The sequence below is a fragment of the Drosophila miranda genome, chromosome 2 (genome assembly GCF_003369915.1).
Source record: "Drosophila miranda strain MSH22 chromosome 2, D.miranda_PacBio2.1, whole genome shotgun sequence".
NCBI classification, from domain to species: Eukaryota; Metazoa; Arthropoda; class Insecta; order Diptera; family Drosophilidae; genus Drosophila; species Drosophila miranda.
This window is the reverse complement of record NC_046675.1, coordinates 12,529,177-12,557,157: the sequence shown is the minus strand read 5'-3', so window position 1 is coordinate 12,557,157 and position 27,981 is coordinate 12,529,177. Positions and strand designations below refer to the sequence as shown.

The window sequence follows — 27,981 nt, the reverse complement described above, 5'->3', positions numbered from 1 at the left end:
AAAGAATTGGATTGATAACAAAGTGATTAGATAGATTTTGTGGCTTCTGTGGCTACATATAATATAAACACTAGTTAACACACTTTGGTAACAAAATTAAAAAATTAACTAAGATGTACGCTTATAATTAATTAGATTGTGCATCTTCCCAACAGTTGGCAGATACCAAAACCATACACAAGAAGATCGTCCCTAACGATGGACTCCATCCGCACTCGAACGTGGTGGCTCTGAGAGACCGGAACAATAGCCACGAGATGCCAAACAGATACAAAACAGTGGTTCCTTTTTGTGCTGTGGTCCTGCGGTTATCCGGGGTTGATCGCAGCCGATTATGTTTAACAGACACAGAACTTCTTTGCTTCTTTCACCTCAACGCACCGCGACTGTGTCCCATACGAGTCCAATCGACTGATGCTGGGCACACTAGTGGATATTTTTTGGGTCTTGGGGTTCCATTCGGCAGAGGCCTCGAGGAAACCGCCGCCAGGTGAAATAGATAGCTGGATCAAATAGACAGATGATTTACCCTTCCTATGAACGGACATTATTTTGTCAAGCTTCAGATGACGACACTTCTGCGTGCCTTTCAGGGAGATCAGAAATTGATTTATGGCCTCCACTAGCTGCTCAGCTATCATCTTGGCCATTTGATCTGTGGAAGAAACCTCCGTGAAGCCACCACAGCCGCACCAATGGTCGTCGATGCCTGCGAGGGAACAGTTTCTGGACAAAGATACCGCTTGGAAGACGCTGTGACAGGTTGGACAGCCCTCGGGTCGGGGCAACTGTTCCGCGGGTGTGTCCAGCTCCAAGATGTGCTTGAGTGTGGCATGGATATCGTAGGGTGAAGTCAGCCGGTTCTTGTTTGCCTTCAAGTTGTCCAGAAACTGCGGATACTTGTCCCGAATCCATTTCGGGAGACGTATATAAATAACCGGTAGCCGCTCCTCTAAAAAACCGCTGGCTAATTTACGCAGCAACCCGAATCGGGTGCCATGATCGCTGAAGAAGATGATGATGGTGTTCTGCATGATCCCATTGTGGTCCAGGGTTCGCATATACTGGACCATCCTGGCATCCATGGCCGATGGCAAGGAAAAGTCGTTGTGGCTAAAGGAGTTGGTCCAGAACATGCCAAAGAAACTACGATTCTTGTGAACCTCTGTAAACTGCTCGGCCAGGTCGTAGATATACTCAGCGGACGACTTTCGTCCCAAACAGTATGGAATTTCCTTTATATACTTTTTCTTCAGTTCCTTCTCCAGGGCCAGGACCAGAGGGCGTCCATACACGTCCGTGGGACGCGTGCGAAAGCCCTTCTTCAGATAGTCGAATGTCGAAATACTCGCCCAGTCCTCGGCGTAGGCGGTCGCATAGCCTTCCTCCTTAAATCTCTTCCAGATCATGGGACAGGCATCCAGGCCACCCACTGCGGTTGGTCGACACTTTGAATATGATCGGGTTTGATTGAAGCCCGTGAGAATTGCCATTAGATTAGGAAAGGTATTGTCGCCCATCTACACAACAGAAACGATCCATTAATCAACGAATCTGTAATACTATACTGCACTTTACAACCTTATTATAACCCTGCAGCTCGTACCAAGGCTGTTCCCGAAAATACTTGAACGTCAAGGGCATGGTTAACTCAAAGTTCATACGTGAAAGCGAATCGATGCCCCAGAGCAGGACGCTGGGCTTTTGCTCAGGAGAAGATGAAGGAATTGGGTCTGGCTTCTGTGGATGCACGAAACTGAAGCCATCCTTTTGCAAGACTTTCGAACTGTTAGGCCGACGGCATTCAGTTATCACTGCCTCTACGTCTGGAGGTACCACAAAATCCTGGGGAAACGTAACGCACGACAGCAACCTGCAGAAATGATGCAGAAAGCCTCCTTCGGATGCATAATTATGTATGAATATACCTTCAGCACTTACTTGTACTTGGAGTCAGCTGTTGTCCGAACTCCTGCTCTTAAGATCTGCTTGTAGCAACATGTAGAATTGGGATCGTTTCTGTGCAGTTTGTAGATCTGATCTTTTTCATTGTAGATGACCTTAAGCATGTCCGGGTCCTTATCACACACTACATAGCGTTTCCTGTGATATATGTTTAAGATATTTCTAGAGAAGGGGTTTAGATATGGCATTTGACACTGAGGGGTATTCACAAAGAACTTTATTCTTTTTGTCTCCGGCTGTAATGCTTCAGTGGTCCTTGCTGTCGATTGGTCATAGACTATGTTCGTGGTTGACTGTCCATTATCCGTGGTTGAGTATTCATTGCCCGTGGTTGAGGATTCGCTGGCCGTTTTTGAGTATTCATTGCCCGTGGTTGAGTATTCATTGTCCGTGGTAGACTGTTCAAAAACAGAGGTTACAGAAACCGCCTCCAAATTGATGAACGCCTCAACCGCTGTCGGAGTACCCAAAGTACTGGCCTCCAACTGAACTCCAGGACTCCAAGTGTACAAAGCCAGAGTCACGAGCCCTACAAATATAAGGCCAAACTGCAGTATCCATGGTGCAGAGCTTTTTTCCTTGAGCGAATGCTCGTCGTCAGTCGGAATTAGTTGGTATTTAGTTTTTAACATGCCCTCGCCTCGCCCTTATCAACACATTTCCGTTACAAAAAATATGAAATAGTGCGAGCCGATATGTCCGAACTGTTCGCGCTGCGCTTCTTAGTACTACTGCTAGAATATTTATCTACCAGAGAGGGATTAGCTTACTATCGCTTCGACAGCTACATAGAAACCATTAGCACTACGCCCGTGCATTCCTCTCTTTCTGTCTCTCTCTCTGATTCTCTCTCGATTTAAAACCGTTCTCATAAAAATTAAGGATCGTGACCATAAACATTTTAATCGCACGTTTCATATTCAAAGCTCAAAACAATACTTACATACATACTCGCAAATGCAATTTCTACCCAAGCGGAACCTTCCAGTCGAACTATAAAGTCTGAGTCAGGCACACAATGGAATATGTTTGGGAATATGCTAATTTTTACACCAGGTCTTAATTTAGGTAATAAGATGATACGCGAGAGTAGAGTCGATCATGACTGATCACACTGCCTGTCTCTCCTATCACTCTACATACAATCACCATATATACACCCTATTCCATGGAAAACATATAAAAAAGGTCAGAAGCGAAATATCAAGTATAGTTTCTTATACTCGTAGTTAATTATTTGTAGTATTAGTAATTTTTTGTTCAGATAGCATGTATCAAAAATAAAGTTACCTCTAATCACATAATTCACTTCCTCAGAAACTTAATTGCTTGATTGATTATACAAAAAAGGTTTTAAAGCAAAGAAAGAAACGTCTCCCATCCCAGCCCAAGGCTACTCTAATAGATATATTTTTATATACATATATGATGTGAGTACATATACATACATACAGTGCAACAGGTTTTCACATAACTCAAAAAGATTTGGCTAAGGTCGGGCTACCTACCTACACTCAGAGAAAAATAGCATTTTTATGAATTTAGAATTTACATTGTTAAAATATCTAAATATGAAACACTTAAAAAAAATCATATATTCAATTTAATGCTTATTCAATGCTTTTAATATAAAATATAATTCAATCAAATAATTTATAAATGTAAGTGCTCTCTCGGATAAAAAATATTGGTCTATATTTTCAAATTTGTTTCCCATGTCTTAGTAAAACCGATTTGTATCTGCAGATCAGTCTGCAGTCTGCAGTCTGGTTCAGACTGCAGTATCTGAACCAGATCATATAACTGTTATAGCCACAATGATGAAAACCATTTTCTCTCGCTCTGTCTCTCTCTAACACACACGTTTCATGGTCGGCTTTGCCTATTGCAAAAGTGAGCGCTTAGATCTCAGAGACTATAAAAGCTAGAGCAACCAAATTTGGTATCCACACTCCTGTGATATCGAACCTGAACCAGTATATTTCAAAATTTCGCCCCATCCCTTTCCGCCCCCGCAAAGGACGAAAATGTGTGGCATCCACAGATCTCAGATCTTGTTGCTAGAGCAACAAAATTTGGTATTCACACTCCTGTTAAATCTCACTGTTACATGTGTATTTAAAATTTCGCCCATACCCCTTCCGCCCCCCACAAAGGACGAATCTGCGGCATCTACAATATTGAAGATATGAAAAAACTTAAAACGCACTATCATGAAGAAGGACCATATCTACCAGTTTGCCAAATCTGAATCAGATCTGATTATTTTTATAGCCAAAAGTAAAAATTCAATTTGCAGTGGCTACGCATGGCCCGATGACATGTTCAGACACGTTTTCTGTCTCTCCCGCACACACTCTTTGTCGCTCAATGTAGCCATACTCACTATGTATCGAGTATAAATGTAGAGTTGCGGTCGCAGCAGCAACTCACAACGTTTCCCCGTATCATTTATAGAATGGACCGCTCATCTTTTGCTGGTGCGGATCTGATTGCAGACAAAACAGATTTCTCATCTGAGTTGTTCCCATCCAACAATATCCAGGGAATCGAATTACATATATGCAGTCAAAGTTCGTTTTGGGCAGCATTTATCTACTTAACCTGATCTTACATTTCTCCCAAGTCTGATGCTGAGGTTCACTTAAACCACGTTTCTGCCATTTATACTGTTGTATTGGCATTAGTTTTGCGCTAATTAGATTATTGTCATAGGGGACTATAACTTACCATTCCCTTCTTGGCTGCCTTGTGATAACGCTAGCCTGTTGCTACCCAACTGCCACAATGTTTTTATCAATTTGCTAAGGAATGTCTCCCTTGTCCAAATTAATGCAATTAGAAATAATAGGGTCAGACTTCTTGACCTTATGTTCGTCATTGATGCTTCTCTAGCAACGGTAGCCAGAGTAAGTCCAATATCACTTCCTGAAGACACTTCCCTTCAATGTGTCCGATCTAGTTGTGCTGACAATTCTTCGAAAAACTAATTTCGCTGAGCTAAGTCTCTCGAAAGTTGATTGGTCGTTTCTTCAATTATTACCGAACATCGACGCAACTTTCGAATCGTTTTATAATACTATTTATTCCGCCCTTAATACATTTGTTCCGGAAATCACTGTATCTGTATCGTCCGTCTCATACATAAAGAACAGAAAAACCAGGCTCTTTAAAAAGTACTAAAAAACTGGCTCCATGTCTACCTCAGTATTTCTCCGCTCGTTATTAATTCCTTACCGTTAATAGTCTGTGATATAATCAATACCTTTCCCCATGTAGTAGAAATTTCCGTAGTGATCCTAACAGATTCTTTTCCGTTAACTCTAAGCGTAAGTCCAATGCATTTCCTCAATCCCTTCAATATCAGAATAAAACAGAATCTTCTGCTGCTGGTATTGCAGATTTATTCGCCACCTGTTCCCATTATCGTACCCGTCTCATACAAATATAAAACGCATCCACTCCGTATCCCTACACTCTACTTGGTTACAGTATTTTTATACCCGATACTCAAGAAGAGTATAGGGGTATATTCGATGTGTGGGGAATGTGGATGTGTGTAACGCCCAGAAGGAAAGAAAGGGTTGGAAAACCCCATAAAGTATATATATTCTTGATCAGCATCAATAGCTGAGTCGATAGAGCCATGTCTGTCCGTCCGTTTGACACCTAGTTCGCAGAGATTATAATAAAGATATAAAGGAGCCATAATAACTGAGTGTCGAGTATTAATATAGAGTCACAGCCGTAGCTGCAAATCACAACGTTCCCCCTTGTTCTACCTTTCCCTGAGGAAAGCAAGATCATGATCTAACATGGAAAACTACCGAGGTGTCGCAAAGCTTTCCGCTTCTGAGTCTGTTTGAGTTTATGGTCACCCGGCAACTGCAACATCTTTTCTGTTCTCTAACATAATCAACCGTGGCTTTTAAAGCTGTTTGCAGCCGTACGTAATTTTTACAGATTTTAGCAAGGCATTTGATTCCTTGAACCATACTCTGCTAAGTCACAAGCTTTCTTTGTTAGGTTTCCTAAAAAGTTTTTTAAATGGGATTTCGTCCTATCATTCTGACCGCACATAACGTGTTTTGTTTACTAATTTGTTGTCATCTGAAGTGCCACACGAAAGTTCAAGACCTTCCTCAAGTTATAACATATTATACTACACTAATGTATTCTGATGATGTTAAAATCTGTCTTCCCTACTTTGATTGGTACTTGAACACACACCTTCAACGGACCTAAATGAACTCCTAATGTGGTGTTTAAATAATCTTATATTTGTGAATCTTTTAGAATGCAAACTTATGAAATTTTACCGTCGCGTTTCATATTTTGTTTCAGGCTCTCTAGGAAACCTGTATCGAATTTCGAGTTCAAATGACCTTGACATTGATAAAGCTAAGATTGTTTTAGCGTTAATCGTTAGTTCGTCCGATATTGGAGTATTGTTCAGCAGCAGACTATCGAATTAGTGCAAAAGGCATTTTTGAATTTTTCCCTTCGTAAACCTGCTTTCATTGCACCAACGCAGAATATTTAATGGGGTAATGTTAGTGCACAAGCTCCTTTTCGGGATTATTGACTACCAAACTTTTTTTGGGTTGACTTTTGCGGTTCCATATTGACCTACCCGTACTTTTCGGCCTATCCGCTTAACCGGATGTAGGTCAAACTCCGCCAGCATGAATCTTTTAATTATAATTCCCTTTGCTATACCTTATTCCCCAACTATCCCTTAGGATTATAGCACCTAATATTTATAATTACCTGAACTTAGAAAATTTGTACATTTTTGTTCTTTAATCCTCTCCTGCACTTGTCGCTAGTTATTTTATTATCTTAATCTATTATTAGCAGATAATTGCTAACTAAATAAATAGATATTAAATTCGTAAAAATGTATATTCAAAGAAAGCGTTTTCGACCTCACAAAGTATATAGAGAAATATTCTTGATCAATAGCTGAGTAGATACAGCCATTTGTCCGTCTGGCATTTCGCCTTTATGATCGCTTAGATCTCAGTAGAATATGTCAAGGAAATCATACATATATACATATACTAAATCTCTGGTTCTGTTTATCATGAGGCGTTAAAGCATATTCTATGCATTACATAAATAATAAATAAAATATTGTGGGAAAAGAAAACAAGATTACTTTAAGGCAAACGCAGAAGATTAATGCGAGTAACTCGATGAGACGTTTAATGAAATCATTAGAAAAATCATGAGAAAAATATTATTGTAATGATGTCATTAGAAGTCTCTGCATTTCTTGGAGATACCAAAGAATTACTTACTGTAATAATAATACAATATATAGCTGACATGACAATAACCTTTCAATAGTTCCCCCATGCTTAGTATATTTTAACGTATGTATACAACAAATGAAACCTTTGTTCATAGAATATCCTAGGGTACGAACGAATTAATGATACTCTTGATAAAATTGAGAACCTTTGTTTTAAGAGCTGTTGACACTTTAGTAGTACCTGAGGTTGCGGTTGAGGTTGAGGTACGGGATATACCCGTACATCCGTCCGCTCACGCAGATGATCTTTGCTATTTTTTATGACAGTTCAATTAACATGAGTATATAATAATTAAATCTTTTCCGACAGAAGAGAACGGAATGAAAATTACGAGTGAATAATTGACACCTTTTCCCTAACTATACACAGAGCCAGCGAATATCTTGTTTTGTTTGTTTTATTTCAATAATTTAAGTCATTTAAAAATGTACATGTACAATAATATACGTATACACAATAATCCATAATGTACGTATGTATACACAAAAACTTCATAAATAATAAAATGTTCAAGAAACGCATTACAAATGCTATGCATGTACAATATCGAAATCTGGCAGGGCGGTCGCTCCGCTCGCTCGTGGCCGCACGACCACCAAAAGGTAAACGAACGGCCCAGCAAGTGGGTAAAAATGCGACCACATCCTGACCAAAAAAATACATACATAATTTCACTTTCAGCTTGCATAAACTACATAATACATTTAGTTCGTAATGTCATTTTCATATGTTTGACGCTTACACTTATTGTTCAGATGACCGACGATTTTAGCTAAGTTTTTCTGCTCGTATCGCATTGCTACGGTTGGTGAGTTAATTGGTAGGTTGGTTGGTTTGTTGATTGGTAGGATAGCCATTGCTTATAAGAAGATTCAATGCCTAATGCTCGTACCTTAAATGCCACACTATACGAGTAAGTGTGAGCCTGATTGCTCGTAACAAATTCTAATACATATGCTTGATAATATTTTCATCAACGACTGTTTTACTGTATAAGCATTATTCCGTAATGCGTCTCTAACCTCGGTTTATTTCTATATAGATATATATATATATACGTAAGTATATGCATTCATATATCTGTTTAACGACTTCGGCTGCTGCTGCTGCTGCCCATCTGCTGCCAGAGTTCTCCGCTTACGCGGAACAGAGCTCCACATAGTTGGCCGGATATAAGCCAACGCGCCCATTCATGCGTCCCTTACACCAGCCCTGCTCGTCCTCATCTTCGAGCTTTTCAAAAACATCACCTGCCATATGGAAAGACAGAAAGAGAGAGAGAGGTTGAGAGAGGTAACCAGATTAGAGACGAACCAGATCTGGTCAGATGGAAGGCTTCACGCACCTTGTTTGAATGTGAGCTCATCACTTTCAGCCCCCTCGTAATCGTACAGCGCTTTGACTGGCACGCCCGGCTCACCGTTGTCGACCAGCACGTTGTCGGCCTCATCCCACTCCTCCTCCTCGTCGAATGGATTGGAATCGACTTTGCCGTTGCCATTGCTGCATGAGTTTGTATGATATGTACGAGAGTACACGAATTGAAATCAATTAGTTCAATGAAAATGAGCGCTTCAACGCGACTTGTGTCTGTGGAACCGGCTGCAGGGTGTATCGTAATTCAAAACAATACAAAATGTTTCAACTTACGTTACGCTCGGATTGCGATTCGGTGCTACCGCTACCGCTCCCGCTCCCGCTGACGCTGCTGTTACCGTTGCTGTCGCTGCCGCTGTCGTCGAGCCGGCGGTTGCCGCCGCTGACGTTCTGGTTTCGGTTGTTGTGGCAGAAGATGGCGTTGCCGCTTGTTCGCTCTTGCCGCTCGCTCTGCTGCTTGCGCTGCCTCCGGCGCTGTTGCTCTTCTTGAGACTATTTGTGGAGTGGTATTCCTGTAATGTGAGGGGAGGAGAACAAACCACCGATTAATGAATGAACGAATGAATGAACTTCCTAGGTTTGGCTCACGTGGATGCCCTCCTCGGCGACAGGTCGCTGATTAATGAGCGTTATGGGTGCTGCCGGCAGTGCCTCTTTTGATTTGTTGCCCTTGGCAATGTCGCGGAACTCCTCCGTGTATTCCTAAAAATCCAGACAGTAAGCCAATTAAACAAAGCCTTCGGAGAGCGCATGGCACACAGCTTACCACAAAGATTGGCCAGTTCATGGCCATGTTAATACCATGATTGTTTGACCACCACTTCAGATCCTTCTGCTGGTCCGCATTGTTGATCGTATGATAGAATTCGTCATAGATTTGGGGCAGGCTGCAAACAAAAGGAGTTACAATTAGGCCACGCACAAACGGAGCGGAGAGAGATGTCGCAACGAACCTTTGCACTTTGGTGAGATCCAGACTCGAGTGCACATTGAACAGTATGTCCTTGAAGAACTGCAGCCGCGTCTTCTCCATGGTTTGGCACTTTTCATACACAGATGTCATGTCCTCAATGTAAACCGAATTGAATTTGGTGATTTCGGAAATGGCTTGCTCGTACTTCTCGCGGCACTTTTGCACTTGATCTTTGGTCTTTTGCACGCGATCGTGCATTTTCTTCATCTGCAACAAATGGCAAAAGCACATTAGCACCATTAGCATTGGCATTAGCATATTCCAAGGACTATTTTTTACCTGATCGGGAGAGAGCGAACTGTCGGCATTGGCATTGCGCTCTTGGTTCGTTGCGCTGCGCTCTGTCTTGCAGGCTGAGTGATAGTCGGCCTTGGCCTTCTCGACCTTGGCCAGCAGCTTGGCCCACGGTTTCTGGGCCTTCTTGAACATATCATCCATATCCTTGCGCTCCTTGATCTGCATGAGCGTGTGATGGTAGTTCTCCTTCTGCCACGTCTTGATCGAGCTGTTGACATCGTTGCACAGACTGTCCTTGATCTTCATGTGCACATCGCAGACGCGCTCAGACTCCGTCAGCACGCCCTTCCAGGCCGCCTCGGTGGTGCCGTATTCCGGCCCTGCAACCAATCAAGCGCACATATCTCTTACACAAACTGATCCCCAATTATTTATAGATTATACAGTTGTCGCCTGCGGTTGACGTCATCTCTCAGGCGCCCCTACGGTGTTTCGAACACGAACCATTACGATGGGGAGCACTTCTACGTTTTATCTAATCACCGAACGAAACCCAAGCCATTTGCGAGTCGAGGAGCGTGCTCTAGAGAATATCGGATTGTGTGATTCGTGCGATCGTCTGCATGTGTGTGTGTGTGTGTGCCTGAGTGGGTCGCAAAAATACCTCACATTTTTGGCATTTTTTATTGGGCGCTAACAAAGAGCGCAAACTGTAATCAAAATTTATACGATGCTCGTCTCATAATTGGAAATGCACGGAACTCGTTTGACTAACGACAGACTATTCTCAATCGGATGCCCTCATGCCATCAGCCCCACTACCCCACCTCTACACACACAAACACACACAGAGATATATAGAAATTGAGACGCTTAGCACAGAAATAACTCGTTCTATTTTCCCCGTCGCATTGATTTTTGAAACCATTTCAAGCGACGCTTTGGTGCCGGTTTGGTCTAGTCTGGATGGGCACTAGCTGGAGCTTCTGCCTCTGCCTCTTTGCCTCTCTGCATCCGTTGCCTCTGACTCTGGCTAGACGCAAAACTAGGCAAATTCCGCTCGTATACGTGGGGACAGCAGAAGAGTAGGCAGTTTGGAAGTGCCCGGGACGCGAGTAGGCGGCGCGACGGTGGAAGAAGTAGCCGCTTTTGCAATTGGCTTTTGCTGGTTACTGTGAAAGTGGACAGCAACAGCAACAGAAACAGCCGCCAGCAACGAGGCAAAGCGGTTGGTTACCAACTTTGCAAACGCTGTACTCGATTTCATTTCGCGAAGAAGCGCGCACACAGAGCGCACACTGTGCTGGAAATCCATCAAAAATGGCTTGAGAGACCCCAATTTATGGCTTTAGACATTGTTTTGGGAATAGCAAAAGACCTTTGAAACTACAAACGAGTACAGATATGAAGGGAATAGATCAACAAGCTATAAGGTATGTTCTCTGCTAGTGGAAAATCCGTCATAAATCCGTAAAAGTTTGTTAGATCAGCTTTTAGAATTTGGGAGAGGTCGAAAAACAGCAACAAAAAAAAACCTCTTATCAGCGAAATTCGAGTCGGCCATCAATGTTCCGCATCATGCACACGCTATGAATGTTGCTTTTCTAGGGCATTCTCTTTTGCAGCATTCGCTTGTGCGTCTCGAATCGAGCATCAATAAGTGGCGTCATGTGGGTGCAAGGACGTGCCTTGCCTTCTCAAAGGAACCTCATTAATGAGTGGAATAAATTTCAAATAATAATAAGTTCAGCACTTATTATAAAATTAAATTCATCTCAAATGTTTAAAAGACTATTAGAAACCTCAATGTAAAATGTTAATCAATGTTAATCCAAAAACTATTCAGGGATAAATCATGGAATAAGATAACTATAAAGTTATAGGATAGTAAAATGGTCAGCTAAAGAATTGTTGTAATTGTAATCTTAGTAAAATCCAGGTTCATAATTCAATTCTTTATAGACGGAAGACACCCCCCATCACGATCATTAATAACATATTTCCTTAAGGTGTTGGTGCAATTTGATGCCACTGTGCGATGCCTCAGGCGCTGCTTCCATCAGCGGCTCAGTCGATGGTAGTGGACAAAAAAAAACGAGGTAACAACAACAAAAAGCCCATTAATAGCTTAAGCCACTTATCGCACAACGGCAACAACAATGCTCAGAATGATGTACAGAATGTGGCAAATAGGAACAGAGACAGCCAGTGGGCCAGGAGGCAGGGGCAGAGGCAGAGGCAGGAGTCAGCTGTGGGAAGACAACATGACGCAGTCGTCAACGCCGGCAGCGGGCCCCCACCGCCTACCAGGGCGTGAATGAATGTGTAAGACAAACAGTATGGCTACACAGCGTGCGAGAGAAGAAGATGAATTTCTCATTCCACAGTAACAGCTACAGAACACCCACACGACACCAATACACTCCATCTTTACTCCATTCCACTCCACTCCACTTCATCGCAGTTCCAATCCCACGTGATCTGACTGCGTTTGCTTACCTTTCTCAATGAAGTCACCCCATTTCTTTGACCAGGTGCGCAAGCTTTTTGCATATCCCTTTTCGATATCGGCTCGCTCCTGAATCAGTTGCTGTAGGTCATTGCAGAGTCTGCGCAAGAGAGGGAAAGAGAACAGAAATAAATAATAAAGCAGGAAGGCTTACTACGGAGAGCCGAAGCTTAAATACCCTGGAAGTTCTTTAAAGTTTTCTTCTTCTATACAAAAAAACATAGTTTTTCGCAAAGAGATCGTTTCAATGATATAATGTTATATGGGAAGGAATATTATTAAATGTGCGTTGTAGATAAAATGTAGATAAAAAGGGACAGACAGACCTAGAATAAAAGTAGTCTCCGATGCCAGTGCTACAGTTAGGTTAAGTTTTAAACTAATATTATATAAAATAAACAAAAATATATATAGTTTATGCTGTCACTGATTCTTCCTTCTTTGCGGTACAAACATCTAAACAAACTGATAATACCCTGCACATGGGGTATAATGGGTACAACAATGAAAACTGGTTTCACTTGATTTTTGCTGGCAATGACCCAACACCACTGTTGTGGTACAACCGTTGACAGAGCATCATTGGGGTGGGGTGGGGAGGGCAGGGGAGGACAGGGAACGGTGGTACCCTATTCGGAACTCACTTGTAGCCATCCTCAATGCGCTTGGTGGTGCGTTTGTAGTTGCCGGGCTCCCAGAAGGAATCGCTTCCAGCCTGCAAGAGCTGATCATCGCTGTGGTGGGACATTTCCTGTGGATTCGAGGGTTGGAGGATGTCATTAAATTAGAAATTAATCAAATGAATCAATCAACAAGTGACACACGCGAGGCGGGCAGAACGATATAATCATAAATTATTTGAGTTGCGTAAATAGAAGTGCTCTCTCTGCCTCCCTCTCTCTCTCTCTTAGACCGTAAAACAACCATGTTCTTTGTTTATAGGAAAAACTTGTAGGTTTATCTCAGGCCAACAAATTGCTTTATGCCGCGATTGTTTGTTAAACAATCTCTTATGTACATATATATGGTAGGAAGATTGCTTTGTATATTAATTGTTTGGTTAACAGTTCTAGTCTGGAAATCTGCATGTGTTAGGAGAATTTTTTGAGATCATACGAACAAATATAATCGGTGTATGTTTATTCTCAGAAGAAATTCGCTTAGAAAGTCCAATTACTACCGTAAAATGCAGAGTGTGCCAAAAACTAGCACTCGTAAGCACTTAATTCACTAAATTCGAGGGCAAATGGTTGTCGAAATTGCAAACAAGACTTTTGTTGTGCGTAAACAAGAACACGAGAGTGACCATTGGCAACGTGCTGGAATGCGATCGGTTGCTCTAGCCCACCTAAAACCCAAATCGGAATCAGCCTTGAGGGTGATTACCGTTGAATTTTTAGTCTTGTGCGTAGTGCGGGCACACTAAAGGAACGCTTTTTTATGGATCAGATATTTCTTGAACGCATTCCTTTTGAATGGTTTTTTTTTCTAGCGACCCCGTTGATAAGAAAACATTTACTTTTGTGAGTCACTGATAGTGCTCCACTTTACGTAATCCATTCTCATTGCGTATAGACTAGAACATCGATAGCGTCTCAGTAGAAAATAGTCGAAATTAGGGAAATTCCTTATCTTATCAGGGATCAATGGGGAGGAGTTTGTATGTCCGTCCGCCCATCAGCTGTTTGTAAACAAATGCAGCAATTGCTTCACACACAAACACACACACGCACACAAATTGTTAACGTAGCTGTTATGTTATCATCAGACAACGACCAGCATAGATAATGTGGGGGGGCATTGTGCACCTTTGAATAGGAAATTTTATCGTTCACTCACACACACATTCACTACACTGATGACACGTCTGACATGTCTTTGATTTTGGGCGTCATCCATCGCCAAGCCACATATTTGTTGTCATTGCCATCCGTCGCTTCGCGATCCGATCGGTATTGCTTACGGTGATTGTTTTATAGTATTTCCATCAGGTTTTTCAGGTGATTCGCTTGCGCGGTTATAAATTTAGCTGCATGCAGTCATAACTACTACTTATTTAGCATTGGTTTGGCGAGGTATTTGGGATTTGCTGCTGCAGCGGCACCGCAGGAGTAGTAGAAATTTCCAACGGAAAGTATACGAAACAGGTTGACGCATACTTCGCATATTTGTGGAGATAGATAAGCAGCACAGCACAGCACACACACACACACACACACACAGAGCGAGATAAGCGAAACTCGTTTATCTTAAAGATTGAATTTCTCGTTGGGTGTTTTTTTTCTTTTTAGGCCTATTAACAGTAAATGTATGCATTTCTATCCAGGCACCTTACATAAGGCCACGCCGAAGGAAAAAGAGGTTGAGGGAGAGAGATCTCATCTGTGCGCACAGCAAATTGCTTCCTTTTTTGCTTTAATTATTAACAAGCGAAGCGTACAAAGAACACTTGCTGGCCGATGGGATTTTGTTGTTGCCAGACTCACACCTATGCACACACCACCATAGCGCACACACACACATCCACGGGCACACGCATTGAAATTCCACTACACCCAAAGCAAACCGTACGCGTTTACATGAGTGTTCCAAGTCCGTTCTGTCGCTCTTGTTTTTCCCTATTGTGTGCGCATCGCAATTAATTAAGCACACGGGACAGGGGTTGGCACAAGATGTTTTAGACCTACCAAATAACAAAATAGCGTAAAAAGCACTAGTTCGAGTCGCCAACTAAAAAAACTATGTGCGGTAGACAGTGTGATCGCGGTTTTAGCCATCGTCGGGCCCTCGCGAATATACCGAAATATACCGTCCCACTTGCAAAATATACCGAAAATATACCGATGAAAAACCGAACTTAGCCCACTTAAGCACCCTCTATTTACGATTGTAAATTCTTCTTGTAGATTCATGCCATCTTTTTTCTGAACTTAAAAAAAACATTATTAAATATTAATTATTATCGGTGGAAAATTGATATTCCTCCTTGGCTTATATTAGGTTAAACGTTCTCCGTCAAGGATTAGAAACCATATTGCTCAATTTTGATATTCCGTCGAAAATTCTCAACTATATAGCACATTTAGCCATGCCCACATAATTTTATCTGATTAATGAATCAATTTTCTACTTAGCTGGCTTATTTTAACTACTTGCTTTTATTGCATTTTGCGTAACAAAAGGATTTAGTGAAATAGGTCAAACAAAAAAAAAGTTTTAGCAAAAATAGGTAAGCAAAACAAACGAAGAGGATAGTCGTTCATATTGCTATATTTTGTTATTCCGTGGAATATTACTAGCTAGCCCTCAGCCCTAAACACATAATTTTATCGGGTCACGTCACTACAAATGAAGACCAACGAGCACCGTTGATTCATACCGCAAGTTATAATATCAGCGTCTAAATTTATAGCTGATCCTGATCTTCATTCGATAACAATTCCATACTATAGCTATACCTCTCGCTCTCACAGTAATAAGGTTTGTACTACTGCCAGTAATTTACTGGTTTGGTCTCACGGTCTTCAATTCAACTTCCGAATACCATTCTTTAAATGGTTCGCACCGGTGAACTAGCGACACATTGGAAACTAGTTCCGCGATCCTTAATCCGCACTAAACTTTAAAATACAAAGAATTGGTAAATGTTGCTATAAGAACTTTACTCTGAATTGTGCATAACAACAATCGTGTATAGTTTTCTATAGTTCCGTTTGCCAAAACAAAATGTTTTCCCTTCTGATTTAAAAAATAGTTGGTTGGACCACATATTTCAGATACTTACAATCATGAACATTAGGGAGCTCACCATACCCTGGACGCAAAGTGAAATGAGACGGTCCATTTTACGAAGGAACACAAATTTAGCAAGACAAAAAAATAAACAAAATTTGTGATACGAATGTGTATGTGTATTCTGAATATTGACGGAGATTTCAGAGGACCTCTTCCCTTTTGACATACGACAAGAGAAACTCGATTTTCTTTGCCAACTGCGACACTTTGCTTCTAGTCAGCTCCACGCTGCCGCTGGCCAGGGCAAACAGCTTCTGGAATCCGGCCTCTTGCGAAGCCTTCCGACTGATTAGTGCCTTACTTTGCTGGAGCAGGCGGAGGATGTCGCTCAGGGCGGCCAATTTGTGGTCCCGCGTGGCCATGAGCTGACGGGCATCCAGCTTCAACTGCTCCCGGCTCTCTACGAAAAAGTTTGTGCCCACGCCGGCACTGCCCACTGCCGCAGCGCCTGCCGGCCCATTGCCCGTGGTGATGGCCTCCATTTCCACAGAGATGATGGCGTCTTCAGCGTCCTCGAAGTTGGTGCCGTACTTGAGGGTTGTGCTGAGATTCACTAGATGGGCGACAGCCTCGCTGGCATTCGTTCGATGCTCGCCGGCGTAGAAGCGGGCCACGCACGCATACGCGCTCAATATGTTCCACAGGTTGTAGTGCAGGCAGGGCGAGGGCGTCTTCTGGCAAATATCCGAGAACTTTGGTATATTCTCATGGATTTCGGGGGTGGAGTCGTCCGTTTTTTTGGCTTCTCCTGGTGCAGGAATTTCAACAATCTTGGAGTTCTTCGCCTTGCCCCACCAGGGCTTGTAGTCCGGCATGAGCTTCATGATGTCACCGCTGGCAATCAGCTTCTGGAACTCGCCTTGTTCTTCCTCTGTTAGGCGGCTCCAAACCTCATCGGCGTCGTTGATGTCGATGCCCTTCAGGCGCGCAGCGATGTCTTCCTCCACTTCCTCTTCAAAGTCTTGTTCTGGGTCATCACCAAGCTCTTCCTCATCACCATCTCCTTGTCCCTCCTCATTATCTGAACCCAGCGGATTGTCCAGTCCATCTGCGTCGAAATCTTTGGGATTGAAACCAGCGTCCGTTTCCCGCATACGCTTCAGTATGTCGTAGATCTTTCTCATTTCTTCCTGGCTTTCCGGAGCCGTAGTCGCACCGGCCAGCTCGTCCTGTATGCAGGATTTGTAGAACTCCTCGGAACATTTCAGATGTGTCTGCGACTTGTAGCACGCCACACTGCAGTACAGCGCATTGCACTTGGGGCAGCTATACTTGAAAGGCACTGCATGGCAGCTGGAAGGGAAGATTAATATAAATAATAAACCTTTAAAGCGGTTTCGCTACTTACAAATGACACTTTTCCTCGGCCTCCGACATATTCAAATATCGAAATCCAAATCAAAAATTCGCAGGGTAAACAAAAAAATGCGGCTGCAAAACAGCTGATTTTGTGGCCTTTTTAGTTATTGTAAAAACGCACTTATCGCACAAAAATATCGATAAGAACCGGTGCATCCATAAGATACAGAAAATTCGCGGGAATATCTCATCTTACGAAGTGCAACAACAGGAAAATAGTGTATATTTTCTCAGAAAAACAGTTCCGTTGATATTATATCCACATCCAACTGGAACTCCAACCATTTTCGCAGGTCAAAAATATATCTCCTCAAAATATCAGAACAAAACATATATCGATATATTGGCAGATCAAAATGAAAATCTCTAACTCCCCCCCTTCCGTTTTCGACCAGCAAGTTGCCTGGTTCAGCGCTGCTCAAAATAAAAAGATTTGAATATCTCGACCAGAGAAATTGCTAAATAATGGTAATTACGCATCCCCCAGTATGTCAACTGTTGTTCCAACTAGCTTGGAGCTACGGAAAGGGCAAACTATATGAAAGAAACCGACGCACGTGCTGCGGGATTCAACATAACCTCACTCTAACAAATGTATTCCACATCGACAGGCTGCTGCACCCAAGGACATTGAGAAGCCCCATGGCGGCGATTCTGCTTCAGTGCACCGCATCCGCATCACCCTGACCTCCAGGAACGTGCGTTCTCTGGAGAATGTGTGCCGTGACTTGATCAACGGTGCCAAGAACCAGAATCTGCGTGTCAAGGTGAGTCGGAGCCCCGATCTGAGCCCATAGCACAATATTTGCTTTCGCATCCGCATTTACCTGGAGGCTTTGTGTTCCGCCAGACGCTTAGCCTAGTCTTTAATAAATGCCATAGAAAAATGCTTGAATCGGACATTATTCCCACATTGACTGCCAACAGTGCGAGAATATTATATGGTTCAAGCGACAATTGACTAAAATTCTATAGAAGCGTGTGCTAATGGCGTACTTTTTCTGTTTCAGGGCCCCGTACGCATGCCAACCAAGGTCCTGCGCATCACCACCCGTAAGACTCCTTGCGGTGAGGGTTCCAAGACTTGGGATCGTTTCCAGGTGAGATCTCCATTTAAAATTTATTACCACATGAATGGGCAGATCTGATATCGTGGTTCGGTATTTAACCTGCCGTTGTACAGTATCATATGCGGTCTGCCCAGACTAAACGTGTTCTCATAGTCCTCTTTGCTGATTCTCCTCACAATTTGGCTCTCCGAATTCGACAATACCTTCAGCTGAAAGACTTCTTCAGCAAAACTGCGACATATTAGTAATTTGAATCTCTATTTTCGTCCCCTTTCAGATGAGAATCCACAAGCGCATCATCGACTTGCATTCCCCGTCTGAGATCGTCAAGAAGATCACGTCGATCAACATCGAGCCCGGCGTAGAGGTTGAGGTTACCATTGCCAACTAAGAACGGCTGATGTCCTTTTTCTACAAGTGAAAAAGTTTTCAAATAAAACCGAAAACTTTTCTTAAATTGTCCTTCTGTGAACTTTATTGGAAATGGTTTTTGTGCGAATTTCGTAGGGAAATGCATGTGTACTGGAATGTTTTCTAAGGCTCCGCAAATGGGCTGACGGTCTTAATAGTAGTCTGGCACCGGGGCGCAAGCAATCTTGACAAAGTCTGCGTACCGCACGCTGCTATTGCTGTTGACATTAGCCTCACGGAAGATATTATCAACCTCGCGCATAGAGAGGCCCTCGCCCCAGTTTTGGAGGAGGTTGCGCAGCTGCCGGGCAGATATGGTCCCCTTGTTCTGTGCATCGGCTGCCTTGAAGGCGGCAATGACCTCGTCCGGCAGACTCTCCACCTTTGAGTGCTGATGCATAATGTCTAGAAAATCGGCGAAGCTCATTTTTCCATTCTTCTGCTTCAGGTATGAAACCAGTTCTTGGATCGTCGGCGACAGACCGAGCGAGCGCATGATTACCTAGAACAAGGTATTGTGGTTAATGTGAGTGCCGTGCATGAATAACGCTTACAGTTAGTTCGTCCAGATTGTTGATTTGGCCCGAACGGGCAAACAGATAAAAGCACTCGCGGAACTCTGCATTAGAGATAAGAAATTTGTTCAGAATGAAATCATCAATGCGTCGCAGCAATAATTACCATCTATATCCTGCTCTTTGAAGTAACGTGCCTATTGAGAATTTACATGGATAGAAAGTTGCATAAATAGAAATGGTTATTGAGGGCAGCCAAGTGGAAAGTGCAGCAGTCGTAGAAAGCGATTCTCCCACTTTTTCGGACTTTTTAGGGAACCACGACTTACCATATTTAAAGTCTTTTTACTACACTAACAAATTGAACAAACTAACAATAAATAAGGTAAACAGAATGGACGGAAAACGCAAATAAATAAAAAAAATGAAACGAACTCAAACAGGTAGTAGAATAAAAGTGTGACCACAATGTATAAAGGAAATATGTCGAGTTTTTGCAGGTGTAAGCACTAATCTGCTACTCTTTCTCTCTTTTGCAACACTAGAAACTCGATAAACGATAGACTTCTATACTAAAGCGCGGAAATTTAAAGATGTTCGTTTGACTGCAAAAGACAAACTTTGGAAAAATAGCAAACAAGGAATGTGATGTCGTTATAAAATATATTGCGAATTACTTAGTTTAAAATCAATCGTCTCAACATTTATTTTTAAAATTTAAAATTAATTAAATTTATACTCAAGGAAACACCAAAAGATTTCAATTAAAATGTATTTTGTTGCGACACAATTACACAAGTCAGAGCACACGGTTTGTTGTATTTAAATATTAAAACAACATCATATAGTTATTGTACAATTAAAATATTTGCCTCCCCTTCCTTCATCGCATACAAAATCTGAAACTGCACCTGATGATCTTAAAAACTAAGTACGTCCTCTCCTCATCAAACAAGAATTTATAGTAAATTATGCGTGGTACGAGCCGCTCAAAATAAAATTTGTGAACATCAAAAACTATGAAATAAATCTTAAAAAAGCAATAGGCTAATAATTTGTGTCCAAATATTGTAAGATAGTCGAAATATAAGTTGCATTTGTGGAGGTTATTTCTGTGGTTAGATAGTAATTAAAGGCCATTTTCGCTACATTGCGCGTCTCTGGCTAATGGGCATTAAAGCGCTTCCGTCTCATCATATACCGTATTCATAAGTACGTTGTCGCTTCATCTTGCTAGCACTAGTGCACGTTAATAATGGACTCGCGGCCCTTGCCAACGCCCACCCAGCGCACGGGCACGCTCAGCTCTTTCTCCAGGAAGCGAACGTAGTGTTGTGCGTTCTCCGGCAGCTCCTTGAAGTTGCGTATGTGCTCCGTGGACGTTTGCCAGCCGGGTAGTACCGCGTACTCCACCTCGATGTTGCCCAGCTCGGCAATGGTGCCCGGGAAGTGATCCAGTTTGTCACCATTGGCCTTCTTGTAGCTCACAGCCACCTTGATCTCCGGCAGCGTATCCAGGATATCCAGCTTGGTAAGGCAAATGCACGTGTAGCCGTTCACCAGCGAGGTGTACCTCAGCAGCGGTATGTCCAGCCATCCACAACGGCGCTTTCGCTTCGTGGTCACGCCAACTTCAAAGCCGCGCGTCTGCAGCAGGTCGCCAATTTCCTAAAAATATCAAAGGATTCTCATTGGTAAGCGACCTGAATCTCTTTCCTTTTTGGCGTTTCACTCACATTCAACTGCTCGGTGGGGAAGGGGCCGTCTCCCACTCGCGTCGTGTAGGCCTTGACCACGCCAATGACCTCGCCAATGGTCTGAGGGGGCAGGCCCAGACCGGTAAGGACGCCGCCAATGCTGCAGTTGCTGCTGGTCACATAGGGATACGTGCCAAAGTCAATGTCCAGCATGGCCGCGTTGGCGCCCTCAACCAGGATGGTCTTGCCGTTGCGCAGGGCGGTGTGTAAGAAGCAAATTGTGTCCTTGACATAGGGACGCACCTTCTCAGCGTAGTCCCTGTAGCGGGTCAATTCCGCCTCGACGTCGACATTTATCGATGGGAACAGCCGCAGATGTGTGGCCACAATCAACTTGAACCTGAATACAAATTTCAATAAATTACAATCCAGCATATGGAGCGGGATGACGATTGGGGCCACTCACTTGTCGCTGAACGCATTAAAGTCGCCCAGAAGCTCGCCCACACGGATTCCGTTGCGGGTGGCCTTGCTCGAGTAGGCCGGACCGATGCCCTTCTTGGTAGTGCCCAGGGACTTGCCGCCCTTCTCAGCCTCCTGCATGCCATCCACATGCTGGTGGAAATCAAACACCAAATGCGCCCGATCCGAGATGATCAGTCGGTGCTCCAAGTGCTGCAGACCCTTGGCCTCGTTCTTCAGCACCTCGTCGAACAGCGAGGGCAAGTGAATGACAACACCGTTGCCTGAAAGTGCACAAATAAAAAAATTACGTCAGGCCTTTGAGAATATCTGCGGGATCCCCCCAACTGCTGCAACTGAAAATTTGATGGGTAATAAATGAAGCAGGCTATTGCGCGTCTGGCAGTCATGTGACTAATGCCATTGCAGTGCAGTACGACTTACATAAAGGCACTAAAGTTGGCCCCCATTCTCTCAGGTTCAGGTTGATCTCGTTTCTTAATTAATAAGCATGTTCTCGGAACTTATTTCCTGCATTTTAATACAATTTGTGAAAAATTGCTCAGAAAGGTTGTCTTTAATTTCTTGGCACTCGAGCAAACACAATCCAAACAGCAATCCAATGCTCCATAGAGCCCCTAAAACAAGTTGAGTCTCTTATCTAGTAAGTCCTTACACGAGCTGTTACGTTATCGAGTGGTTTTTATACTAGCTACATTCAGTTTTTATAGGATACATATGGTCACTAATTTCTCGGAATTGTGGCGATAAGGTATTACTTGCACAAGTTCGCAGTAGATCTTGCACGTCTGATACCAAAACGGAATGCAGGCGGAATCAGGTGGTTTGAATCTTTATGAGAATCCCCCATATATCTTTCACATTCCGACAGAAAATTTCATAACAAGCTGACAAATTGCGAAGCCCATCGAAACGATTCGGGCACGCGAGCTGAGCGGGTTCTGTTCTACAAATTGGGCATGGAATAAGTTTGGAAATTAAAAATAATAAGCTAATTGCCTGATTAGAATAATTTGTTCCTCTCCCCCCCCTTTGCGGTTGATTGTGTGGGCGGGTGGTTGTGTTTGTGTGTGTCGTAAACGATATCTTAACAGCACACACACACTCGCGGAATTTCAATGGGGGGGGCTTTGTTCTGTTCTGTTTTGATTATCTCATAAATTAGTCTTGTGACAAGCGATGAGAATGCACAATTTGTTGTTGCTGCTGCTGCTTCTGCTGCTGCTGAGTAAACAATGTCACAACCTACAACATCGATTAAACTTTGCAAAGCAGAAGGGCAGCCAGGATAAAAGTAACCAGGAGAGAGCTATGACGACCTTGGTGACGTCATTGGCAGGCAGCACCAGGCACAGAGCGTAATCAACTTTTCCGCTTCCAACTTTGATTTAATTATTTGAATTTTCCCACCGCCCGGCCCGGCCCATTCACGAAAATAGAAAACCTTTTATTTTCATGGGCGAGCGATATCAAAGTCGAAAAACAGACCCCTTTGACTGACCCGCAAGCCAATGTCAATGATGCACTATATCTTGCCAGAAATTCCTCCATATACACGGGTACATACATACATCCATATCAGTTTTTCTCGATACATTAAATTTCGCGAAAACAAAATAAACGAAAAGAGGCAGAGTATTTATGTATGTATACATTTGTAGGGACAGTGGAATCTCTCTCGGCATCGACCACAGTACGATTAATGTGGTTACAATTTCATTAAATTTAAAATAAGAAAATCAAATGTAAAAGGAAAGAAATCGTTGGCTTACTTTCAATTGAAAACCCTTCTTGACAGACATTTATCTTGCTTGGCCTTAGGCCTTAACTTGCATTTCTTGACTCGACGATCCACGGTATCATTGCTCTCAAAACTTACCAATGACCGAGATGCACTTCTCGTTCACGACGCCGCTCGGCAGTAGATGGAAATCGAACTCGGTGCCATTGGCCACCACAGTGTGTCCAGCATTATTGCCGCCCTGTACGAATGAAAGATGAAAAGAAAAACATTTCAGAAAATCTGCCAAATGATATAATATATAAATATCCCCCATCCATGTCCATACATACATACATACATATATCGAAATATATGTATAAACATTGTTTAAATGTTGATATACAAAATTAGCATTGTTTGTTTTTTTTTCGCTTGTGTTACGGCAGAGAAAAACAAAACCTGAGCGAAATGAAAAATAAATAAATTTTTTTTTTTTTTGTGTCAATTGAATAACAGCCGTCCCGTGTTTTTCGAGCACATTTTTGGGGCCATCAGTGCCCACGTGCCCCACACTGTGTCGCATGAAATCGAAAACGTTCCACACACACACACACACACACACACACACACACACACATACACAGAACGCATACAAATACCTATAACTATCGTAAAGAATTTCAGAGATACGCTAACACCCCAGGTTGACGCCAGAAAGAAATTTTATTTGTTTTTCTCTTTCGTTTTGGCAACTGTACAAAATTTGCTTGACTTTTGCTAATCTAACATTATATACTATACTGTAAAGAACATAGAAAATGAAAATTGTGTGTGTGTATATAATGGTGATTAGGCAGAGAAAGAGAAGAGTGAATAGTCTGGAACCTTCACAAATCATTGCGAAAAAACAAAAACAAGACAATCAAAAAAATGTTTACGCAGTACCACGGACAGACCATACAATTAGTACAACTTTTGTATTCCTAAGCCATGATAAGAGGAAATGCCGAGCCGCGATTATAGTCCCAGATCCGGACCCCGTCCATGGCCTTTCACTGCGCAATATGCGTAATGGGAATCGCCGAGAGGCGTGTCAGTCGTGTGACTCAGTCCACAGAATTATCAGTTATATAACAAAGCTGCTCTGATAAGAGTGCTTCAGCTCTGCGGTGTTGCTAGGAGTTGCATCGACATACCCAAAGAGGAGAAGGGGGACGAGACTTCGACTCCGGCTCCATTTCATATCGTTCATTGAACTTAAGTAGTTCTAAGCACAGGCCCAAGCGCATATCAACAAGTTGTCATTGGGACATAAACCATCCGGCACGGAATGCTCAGTTCCAAAGAAAAAAGCGGAGAGGATTACCGTAACCCAGGGATTGCGGGAATCTGCATTGACATGACTGCATGTGCCCCCGTGGGGGCTTTTCTCTCAACGGGGCATGGCATGGTTGAATGATGTTGGTGGTTATGTAAACCTGGCTGGTGGTTCTGGGTTCTGCTGAGCAAGAACAGATGTGATGTGGAACAGCACAGCGGAAAGGAATTAACGTCAGTCGAGGGCGAGAGAGCGTGAGAGAGCACAAGTGACGAATTTTGGTTGGCAGACTCGCTGACGGAATACACACAAACACACACAGATGGTGTATGGTATATGTAAGCGATTCGAACCGTGGAATAGGAATGAAAACGGGCAAGATATATAGAATAAAGAAGGTAAGGCAGTTCCAGATACTGTACAGAAAAATGGAGACTATTATCATATTCTCCAAATATTTTGAGAAGCATTACACCATATGCAGATGCATATGACACAACGCCGATTCCTCACCTTCTATAGAATATACTCTTGGACCCGGAACAGGCACACACATGCGCCGCGCCGAACCACATACAAACACTTGAGCAAGCACAGACGCCGACACATACACAGCCACATGGCGGGCGCAGAATTGATAAATACAAATGAGAAAGCATGCGGCGGCGATAATAGTTTGAAAAAAGACCATCTACTTGTGAAATACTCAGATGCTGAGGCGACACTGGCAGCCGGGTGAGCGGCATTGGATGTCCTTCAGACAAGGATGTCATGGGACTATGGCCGCGTTATCAGTCGTTCTACTTTACCCCCCAGAGATTGATTGGTCTGGTTACTCACCTGACACCTGCACACGATGTCCACTTCGGAGGCCAGCATGTCCACCACCTTGCCCTTGCCCTCGTCACCCCACTGGGCGCCCAGGACAACGTCCACTTTCGACTTGTACATATTCGTCCGTCCTTGGTGCAATTGCTCGTAGAGATTGCCGTTGATGGCGTTTGTTGTTGACATTGCGACGGCTCGAGCACGGAAAACAGGCGACAAGAACGAACACGTTGTGACCGCGGTAGTGATGTGATTCTCGAGCATCGATGTTATTTTGCCGATGTTTGCCGAGGTTTACCGATGTTTTTGCTGCTACCACTAACCATACAGTTTAATTTCACAGCACACAGCGACTATAGTATAAACTTGTAGTTTATTTACAAATTATTTACAAAAGCATTGACAAAAAGTACTTTTTTTATATATTAGTTTGATCCACAATGAAATATAAAAGACTGCTATGAAAGGTCAAGTTTAATTTGTCCTATGTTAAATATTTTTAAGATTTGTTTTTTATAATAATAACATCCCCCCCCTCCCGGCTACCGCCTTAACCTAACCTAACCTATAATAATAACGCTATGAAAGCACCAGTAAACACCTAAAATAACATAAAATATTCCTTTATTCAAATGGGAAAGATTGAAACATCGGTCATACCTCGATGCATTGTATGTTTGATTTTGACGATAGTCGTTCATATTGCTCAATTTAGAGATTCCCTTGAATAATTCTGGCTAACTAAAACCCCCAGCCCTGCCCACATAATTTTATCCGATTATTGAATCAATTTTCTACCTTACTGGCTTATTTTAACCACTTGCTTTTATTGGATCTTGTCTGAAAAAGGTTTTAGCGAAATCGGTCAAACAAAAAAAGTTTTAGCGTTTTTAGGATAGTCAATTTACAGATTCCGTTGAATAATTCTGGCCAACTAAAACCCTTAGTTCTGCCCACATAATTTTAGGCCGTTGATGAATAAATTTTCTTCAAGATTGGCTAATTTGTAGTCCATGTTTTTCTATAACAAGGTTTGTTCCAGTCCCACCTGAGCGACAGTTGGCCCAGGGCTGAGGGCGACGCGCCATCTATCGGGATTCCAGGAAGACTCGATGGTGTATGGGGACATCGGGGGGGCTGGGATCCGCTACTGGGAATATAAGGAATAGAATAGGATTAGCTATTATTATATTAGCGTGAAAATTATCAGAAAACGGGGACTGAGTTATAGAAATCATAGATCGTGGACACAAGGGTAAAGTCGACTCAGAACCGCGGATTTGTGTGGTTAAACCCAAAATTTGAATGTGAGTACAAAAAAAAGAATGCGGGCCACTCAAATAGGGTTTTAACGCAGTATATTTTGGTCATAGCCGGCCCGGAATACAGCCACCGGAACCGGGCCAGAAGGTTAAATATACATCTTTTCATCTTGATAATACTCCTATACTATTTTAGTATCGGTTATATTGTAATTAATAATACTTAAAAAACTTAACACACGAGGGTACAATTTGTGACTACCGTTTTGAAAGCCGCTATCAATACGATATAACAAAAATATTTTGATATGAATTATAACATGTATTCGGAAGCTGTTGAATGAGGAGCAGATGGTAGAATACTTACCATTGATTTCAGATGGTACTTTATTTCTCCCGCTTTGGTCGTTGTTTGGTGGGTGTTTTTGACCCGCCAAAATCAAATTTAACTCTAGAAAATGTTTCAAGTAATTAAAAAATTGGCCAAATATTCATCTTGGCAAAGAAAATTTGCGTGTTTTTTCTGGACCTACTGTTGCTATTGCATCCGCGCTGGCGTTGGTAGCTCCTGCTGTGATCTTGTTTTAACTTTTTTCATTTTATTGACTGCATTTCCACCCAGGTTGATGTGAGATGGCAGAAGGCATCTGCAGTGACTGTTACTGTTTAATTATATCAATATCCTCAGGTCTTCTGCACATTTTATTTACCTGCAACAGCGTCAAGAGGGATGGTAAAAATTGACATCAGAGTTAAAATTAATCACTTTTTTTTGCTCTTGCAAGCGTTCAAAAAATCATTCCGGGTTTCAATTTTTACTACTCTGCTGGGGGCCAAGAATTTGACACACGATTTGATTTTAACCTCACCGATTTAACCAACAATTCGTCTCGATTTGACGCAGCTCTGCCTCCCAAAAAACCAACGACCAGAAACAAATTAAGTTCCACAAAATTTAAAAAACCGCTAAGTGGCGAGCAGTGTGACCGCAGACTTATTTATAAAATATACCTTTCAAACACTTAGAAATATACCGCAGTATAGTCTCCTTTTTACATTACACACGTAATGTAAAATTTAAAAATACGTACTAGTTCCGGAACGGCACGTTACATGTAGTTATTTTGAAATTATTAAATTC

At 42.5% G+C, this 27,981-nt stretch overlaps 6 protein-coding genes across 8 annotated transcripts; 1 reads left to right on the top strand and 5 right to left on the bottom strand.

The window, feature by feature from the left end:
* Positions 1 to 26: 26 nt before the first annotated feature.
* LOC108157527 lies at positions 27 to 4,900 on the bottom strand. Its single transcript, XM_017289631.2, has 4 exons — positions 4,696 to 4,900; positions 1,942 to 2,494; positions 1,582 to 1,873; positions 27 to 1,520 (listed from the first exon to the last, which is right to left on the bottom strand). Exons 1-4 carry the CDS (start codon positions 4,844 to 4,846, stop codon positions 339 to 341), a joined length of 2,178 nt encoding a protein of 725 aa, XP_017145120.2. The 5' UTR covers positions 4,847 to 4,900; the 3' UTR covers positions 27 to 338.
* A 2,766-nt stretch (positions 4,901 to 7,666) lies between these two features.
* LOC108155666 (protein kinase C and casein kinase II substrate protein 3) lies at positions 7,667 to 16,307 on the bottom strand. Of its 3 annotated transcripts, none has more exons than XM_017286630.2 (10): positions 16,164 to 16,307; positions 13,024 to 13,130; positions 12,370 to 12,479; positions 9,913 to 10,250; positions 9,614 to 9,840; positions 9,427 to 9,547; positions 9,249 to 9,362; positions 8,934 to 9,172; positions 8,629 to 8,786; positions 7,667 to 8,533 (listed from the first exon to the last, which is right to left on the bottom strand). In XM_017286630.2, the coding sequence occupies exons 1-10, from the start codon at positions 16,221 to 16,223 to the stop codon at positions 8,421 to 8,423; spliced, it is 1,587 nt and encodes a 528-aa protein (XP_017142119.1). In that variant the 5' UTR covers positions 16,224 to 16,307; the 3' UTR covers positions 7,667 to 8,420. The 3 variants fall into 3 exon arrangements, with proteins under 3 accessions (XP_017142119.1, XP_017142118.1, XP_033244151.1); XM_017286629.2 differs by lacking the exon at positions 16,164 to 16,307 and adding an exon at positions 15,067 to 15,171; XM_033388260.1 differs by lacking the exons at positions 7,667 to 8,533; positions 16,164 to 16,307 and adding an exon at positions 15,067 to 15,172 and having other exon boundaries at positions 8,781 to 8,873.
* On the bottom strand, positions 16,269 to 17,644 carry LOC108155668 (zinc finger HIT domain-containing protein 2). Its single transcript, XM_017286632.2, has 2 exons — positions 17,523 to 17,644; positions 16,269 to 17,467 (listed from the first exon to the last, which is right to left on the bottom strand). Exons 1-2 carry the CDS (start codon positions 17,549 to 17,551, stop codon positions 16,315 to 16,317), a joined length of 1,182 nt encoding a protein of 393 aa, XP_017142121.1. The 5' UTR covers positions 17,552 to 17,644; the 3' UTR covers positions 16,269 to 16,314.
* Positions 17,645 to 17,891: 247 nt separating this feature from the next.
* LOC108155671 (40S ribosomal protein S20) lies at positions 17,892 to 19,016 on the top strand. The gene is made up of 4 exons (XM_017286634.2): positions 17,892 to 18,001; positions 18,145 to 18,300; positions 18,544 to 18,633; positions 18,881 to 19,016. The coding sequence occupies exons 1-4, from the start codon at positions 17,999 to 18,001 to the stop codon at positions 18,992 to 18,994; spliced, it is 363 nt and encodes a 120-aa protein (XP_017142123.1). The 5' UTR covers positions 17,892 to 17,998; the 3' UTR covers positions 18,995 to 19,016.
* Positions 19,017 to 19,050: 34 nt separating this feature from the next.
* Positions 19,051 to 19,999, bottom strand: LOC108155669 (calmodulin-like protein 4). Its single transcript, XM_017286633.2, has 4 exons — positions 19,859 to 19,999; positions 19,696 to 19,726; positions 19,569 to 19,633; positions 19,051 to 19,516 (listed from the first exon to the last, which is right to left on the bottom strand). Exons 1-4 carry the CDS (start codon positions 19,859 to 19,861, stop codon positions 19,166 to 19,168), a joined length of 450 nt encoding a protein of 149 aa, XP_017142122.1. The 5' UTR covers positions 19,862 to 19,999; the 3' UTR covers positions 19,051 to 19,165.
* A 288-nt stretch (positions 20,000 to 20,287) lies between these two features.
* LOC108155667 (adenylosuccinate synthetase) lies at positions 20,288 to 25,833 on the bottom strand. Its single transcript, XM_017286631.1, has 5 exons — positions 25,591 to 25,833; positions 23,589 to 23,691; positions 21,693 to 21,972; positions 21,266 to 21,626; positions 20,288 to 21,197 (listed from the first exon to the last, which is right to left on the bottom strand). The coding sequence occupies exons 1-5, from the start codon at positions 25,762 to 25,764 to the stop codon at positions 20,769 to 20,771; spliced, it is 1,347 nt and encodes a 448-aa protein (XP_017142120.1). The 5' UTR covers positions 25,765 to 25,833; the 3' UTR covers positions 20,288 to 20,768.
* Positions 25,834 to 27,981: the final 2,148 nt, after the last annotated feature.

Excerpts from the sequence above, each read along its gene's own strand:
- LOC108157527 (XM_017289631.2), bottom strand. The coding sequence starts at position 4,846 with ATGACGAACATAAGGTCAAGAAGTCTGACCCTATTATTTCTAATTGCA. Across the intron at positions 1,874-1,941 it reads ACAGCTGACTCCAAGTACAA|GTTGCTGTCGTGCGTTACGT; the intron begins GTAAGTGCTGAA and ends TCATTTCTGCAG. Across the intron at positions 1,521-1,581 it reads AGCTGCAGGGTTATAATAAG|ATGGGCGACAATACCTTTCC; the intron begins GTTGTAAAGTGC and ends TCTGTTGTGTAG.
- LOC108155666 (XM_017286629.2), bottom strand. The coding sequence starts at position 15,156 with ATGGCTAAAACCGCGATCACACTGTCTACCGCACATAGTTTTTTTAGT. Across the intron at positions 10,251-12,369 it reads GGGTGACTTCATTGAGAAAG|GGCCGGAATACGGCACCACC; the intron begins GTAAGCAAACGC and ends GATTGGTTGCAG. Across the intron at positions 9,173-9,248 it reads TCGCCGAGGAGGGCATCCAC|GAATACCACTCCACAAATAG; the intron begins GTGAGCCAAACC and ends CTCACATTACAG.
- LOC108155668 (XM_017286632.2), bottom strand. The coding sequence starts at position 17,551 with ATGTCGGAGGCCGAGGAAAAGTGTCATTT. Across the intron at positions 17,468-17,522 it reads GCCGAGGAAAAGTGTCATTT|CTGCCATGCAGTGCCTTTCA; the intron begins GTAAGTAGCGAA and ends CTTCCCTTCCAG.
- LOC108155671 (XM_017286634.2), top strand. Across the intron at positions 18,301-18,543 it reads ACCAGAATCTGCGTGTCAAG|GGCCCCGTACGCATGCCAAC; the intron begins GTGAGTCGGAGC and ends TTTCTGTTTCAG. Across the intron at positions 18,634-18,880 it reads AGACTTGGGATCGTTTCCAG|ATGAGAATCCACAAGCGCAT; the intron begins GTGAGATCTCCA and ends GTCCCCTTTCAG.
- LOC108155669 (XM_017286633.2), bottom strand. Across the intron at positions 19,634-19,695 it reads CAAAGAGCAGGATATAGATG|AGTTCCGCGAGTGCTTTTAT; the intron begins GTAATTATTGCT and ends TCTCTAATGCAG. Across the intron at positions 19,517-19,568 it reads ACAATCTGGACGAACTAACT|GTAATCATGCGCTCGCTCGG; the intron begins GTAAGCGTTATT and ends ACCTTGTTCTAG.
- LOC108155667 (XM_017286631.1), bottom strand. The coding sequence starts at position 25,764 with ATGTCAACAACAAACGCCATCAACGGCAATCTCTACGAGCAATTGCAC. Across the intron at positions 21,973-23,588 it reads GAAGTGCATCTCGGTCATTG|GCAACGGTGTTGTCATTCAC; the intron begins GTAAGTTTTGAG and ends GTGCACTTTCAG. Across the intron at positions 21,198-21,265 it reads TCCCCACCGAGCAGTTGAAT|GAAATTGGCGACCTGCTGCA; the intron begins GTGAGTGAAACG and ends TGATATTTTTAG.